The sequence below is a fragment of the Cariama cristata genome, unplaced genomic scaffold (genome assembly GCF_000690535.1).
Source record: "Cariama cristata isolate BGI_N322 unplaced genomic scaffold, ASM69053v1 scaffold38403, whole genome shotgun sequence".
Lineage (NCBI taxonomy): Eukaryota > Metazoa > Chordata > Aves > Cariamiformes > Cariamidae > Cariama > Cariama cristata.
The window spans coordinates 357-4907 of NW_009608470.1; the positions used below are offsets into that span (position 1 = coordinate 357).

The 4551-nt window shown below is 52.6% G+C and overlaps 1 protein-coding gene across 1 annotated transcript; it reads left to right on the top strand.

The window, feature by feature from the left end:
- Positions 1–178: 178 nt before the first annotated feature.
- Positions 179–2245, top strand: LOC104159272 (ephrin type-A receptor 10-like; the record flags this gene model as incomplete). The annotated part of the gene is made up of 2 exons (XM_009697138.1): positions 179–243; positions 1576–2245. Coding segments are annotated over 2 exons (735 nt in total), but the record flags the coding sequence as incomplete, so codon positions are not given.
- Between the last annotated feature and the right edge of the window lie 2306 nt (positions 2246–4551).

The following is a 4551-nucleotide window of genomic DNA, read 5'->3' on the forward strand; positions in this document are numbered from 1 at the left end:
TGGAGCTGGGGCGGGAGCTGCTCCCTGCGCTCTGGGAACCTGACCCCCCCACTCAGGCAGGTGGGCGTGCGGGGAGGGGTATGCGGCACTGGGCTTCCCAAGGGACAGGGCGAGTGAACGTTTACCGGGGCTTCCTGGGTCAGTCGGTTTGCTTTCTAACACGTTGGCTTCCCTGCAGTTGTCCTGCTGGACTCGAAGGAATCGCAAGCGGAGCTGGGCTGGACTTCGTACCCATCAAATGGGGTAAGTGTGGAGGTGGGACTGTCCCTCTGCATGGCTGGAGAGGGTCTGCCTTTTGGTGCTCAGCCGTATTTAAAGTCCTGCGGCATGAGCACCCTGCTTGCGTGGAGCTGGTGGAGGCGGCTGGCAGCTACGGGGTCTCCTTGAGCCTGGGGTGGATGGCCAGCTCAGCACAAGCTCTCGTGTTGATCAGTGCTGGGCACCCCTGGGAGCAGAATGAGGAGTGAAGTACTGGTCGTGTGAGCCACACAACCAACATGGAATGCCTCCTCAAAATTAATTTTACACTCCTGTAATAAGGAAATAATCACCAGCCAGTTCAGGTGTTGTATTGTAGTTTGCACACCAGCATGAGCTCCTGGGGGTCATTGCAGCTCTTTGAAGAGGGCTGTGGCTGGGGTGGGATCATCGGGAGCTCCGCATCACGTAGGGTTTGCTTGGTCAGGTCGTTGCTTTCCTGCCAGGGTCAGTCTGTAGCAGCTTTCAGGAGAGTGTGTCAGGAAGCTCAGAGTTGTGTTCTTTGCTGCTTTGGGTTCATTTTCCAGAATGGAAACAAAGCATTCAGAGGGCATAGTGATAGATCCTGGAGTCATCTGTGTTGCCCAGCTGCTGGTCTGCAGAAGAAACTCTGTTTTGGGTACATTGGGCAACCTTGCATAAATTTTGCCCTAGGAAGAATTGCTTTGGGAAATTGCCAGGCCATCCTTAAGGCTGTGAGGGTTCAATCATTGTTTCACTAATCAGAATCTCTGCTGGTAACTTTGGGGAAATACCCTTTCACTTGCAGTCAGAGGATTTGTCCTGTTCCAGCTAAAACTTCTCCTGACAGAGAAGCTGCTGCTGCTGTTCACAAAGGTATTTGTCCTTGTGTGATAATGTGACTGGCGTCACATCTCCTTGGCCACCTTTGACTTCTCTGGGTAGCCCAGCCCCATCTGGCATTCTGCTGTCGGGTAATGCTATGCAGATGCACCTTCACAGGGGCAGAAAATCCAAGGAGCATGTAGGAGATAAAGGCTCTGGCTTCTCAGCAGATGATGTGTCGATATTAGAGTTTGTTTTAGAAGGTCTGATGCCAGTGTCCTCTTTCTGCTTGTGTCTCCATGTTTACACCTTTGCAAAGAGCTCAGGTGTTAGGTGGTCCAGCAGCACTGCTGTGTTGCTACACCTTGTGGTTTTGGTGGGCTAAGGACTTATAGTGCCTATGATATAATGCAGGTGGAGAGGCTTGTGGTGGTGATATTTATACTTGATCCATGTGTTTCTGCTGGGGCAGCTGGTTCTTTCTCACGGAAGCTCCCGAGCTGTTACAGCCCCTTTGTGTTCTTTCCCCAGTGGGAAGAAATCAGCGGTGTGGATGAGAATTACAAGCCGATACGCACGTACCAGGTCTGCAACGTCATGGAGCCAAACCAGAACAACTGGCTGCAGACTGGCTGGATTGCCAGGCGTGATGGCCAGAGGATCTTCATCGAGCTGAAGTTCACCCTGCGGGACTGCAACAGCATCCCTGGCGTGACAGGCACCTGCAAGGAGACCTTCAATCTGTACTACGTTGAGTCTGACTCTGACCTGGGCCGTAGCGTACACGAGAGCAAGCACACCAAGATTGACACCATTGCTGCTGATGAGAGCTTCACGCAGGGGGACCTGGGTGAGCGTAAGATGAAGCTGAACACTGAGCTGAGGGAGATTGGGCACCTGAGCAAGAGAGGCTTCCACCTGGGCTTTCAGGATGTGGGTGCCTGCGTGGCGCTGGTCTCCGTGCGGGTCTATTACAAGAAGTGCCTCGCCACTGTGCAGAACCTGGCCATGTTTCCGGACACGGTAGCGGAGACGGCCTTCGCGACTTTGGTGGAAGTTAAGGGTACTTGTGTTGCTCACGCTGAAGTGGACGTGGATAATCCCCCCAGGATGCACTGCAGCGCGGAGGGCGAGTGGCTGGTCCCCATAGGGAAATGCACGTGCAGTCCTGGCTTTGAGGAGAAGGACGAGGGATGCAGAGGTAAAAGTGGCCGTCAGTGTCCTTTGGCAGTTTTTGTCAGTGTCAGTCCGTGTTGCTGCCAGGCTGCTCCCGTCTGCCTGATGCCTGAGCACCGCTCGGACAAGTGGAATTGCCTTTTGTTAGCAATATGATTCTTTTAGTTGATTGCAGTTCCCCAGCTAACAGCCAGACCATAATTTGAAGGGTGGCAATTGGGTAAATGGGGCACATTGCTGGTAGCTGCTCTGCAGCACGGTGTTGGCTGGGCAGATGTGCCAAAGCTCTGAACACCATCAGGCATTTCCCATAGCTTTATCTGTAACTACAAAATTACTCTAGAACATTAATATCCCTGTTGTCATGCTTTAGACACAACTTAATAATTCGATGACTTTACAGCTCACAAGGTTATGTTTAATGACAGCTGTAAAAATGGATATAACCTCTACCTTAATGGATATCCCTCTAATGAACCTGGTGCTGTGATCACTTCGATCTTGCTTTCAAAGGCAGACAAGAGCCAGGCACGGGGTCAGCCGTGAGTGTGGGGTACCGGCTGCTGCGCTCCTCCTCTCGGAGCGTGTGAGCCTCTGAAAGCAGAGAGATGCTGGGCTAATGCCTCCTCCCAGGCACCTTCCCGCTTCGGGCCGTGGTCAGGACCTCGTCCCAGCTTGGGGTGGTCTCGACTGCTGGTGTGGTGAGTCAGGTGCCAGCACGAGCCGGCGGCGGTCCCGGGGTCAGCGAAGGCTGCTCTGCATCTCCTACCCCAGGAACGGCTATTCCTTTGTCCGTCAGCACGCAGGGGCTTTTCTCTGAAAGGTGTAATTGGCTATCGTTTATTAACTGGCAGTGTGCGTGGCTGCCCTGTTAGCAGAGCTCCTCTGGGGCAGAGGAGAGGTCAGACCACCAGCTGGGATGTGTGAGAGGAGATCTTTTCTTCAGTAAGATACACCTGAAGAGACCCATTGCTGCCTGTGCCTGGTGTCCAGGTGATACCTTGGACCTCTACCTTTTCACCTGGTAGAAAATAGATTGAGAGGAAAATAGCTAAGTAAGTCCCAAACAGGTACAGTTCCCCCATGTTTGAGGCGTATGGTATGGTAGGAGAGTGAGCTTTTCCTGAGGAATCAGGTCTGCCCTTCAGGAGCTACTTGAGGCATTTCAGATTTAAGTGGTGCCAACTGTGCTGCCTTCTTCCAGGAGGTGGGAAGCCTTTCCCGGTGCTCCAGGTAGGGGCTATTCGCTTGGTGTCCTCCTTAAGAAGACCTTATTAAAACTATTGAATTGAAATCTCGGCGCTGTTCATTGCTTCAGTGGCTGTGTGGCAGCTCGCCATGCTTTCCCCATCTGTTTGGACTGGGAATTTACATAGCGAGTCCCAGAAGGCTTTTGCTAATGTTTCAGGTTTCTCTGTGTTGAGTTTAAATAATTCATATTCTCTAAGGAAAAATATTTGAAGTAATTTAATGGACATAATTAAGTTTTTTCCCCCTTCTCACAGAAAGCAGGTCATTAGTCACTCTCCGTGGAGCAGCATCTGATGTCTGGTCAAATATCAGAAAATAGTTTTTAAGGGTTGAAAGTTTTTGGTTTGTTTTAGAGCCCTACATTAGCATAGCACTAAGTGAATAACTTTAACTGATTTCTGATGAAAGCTGTGGAAATTCTTCAACAAGGACAAAAGCCCTTAAGCTGGAAACAGGTAAATGTGGTGGGAGTTTGGGCATGTTAGAAGAGCCAGGTGATGGCACAGCAAATCTGACTCCACCGCCTGTGGTGATGGCCCTGGAGGGCTCAGCAGGTACGAGTCCGCTGGATCCTCCTTGCCCATGAAATTTCTTGGCCACGGTCTCTGTCACAACTCTCATGACCAGGAGAGGTTGGACCCTGAGTTTGTTCAGGGCCAATCGCTTTGGGGAGCAGGGGCAACCCGGGGGCTGACCCCCCACCTGGTGCCAGGGGCGGCTGGCGGCTCTCCAGGCTGTGTCGGGTCCCGCTTTGCAGCTCCTGGTCCTCTCCCTTATCCTTCGATCATCTCCAAGGACTTTCTCGCCGCACCTGCAGCGTGGGGCGTGCTGGTGTCTAAAATCAGTTGCCCGTTCACCCCGCCAACTGCCGAGGTAGCTGCGTGCCCGGTGATCCCGCAGGGCCTGGCCGCTGGCCAGATCCGGGGTGGTGCTTCGGGCCAAGCACGTGGTGCCACTTCTTGGGTCTAAATCAAAAGGAAATCGGACGGTAGAAGCAAAGGAGAAATTTCCCCAGGCCATCTCGTGGCTGGGCACTGCCCTCCATCTTTGCGCTCTGAAGCGGGGGCGCACAACCATGTC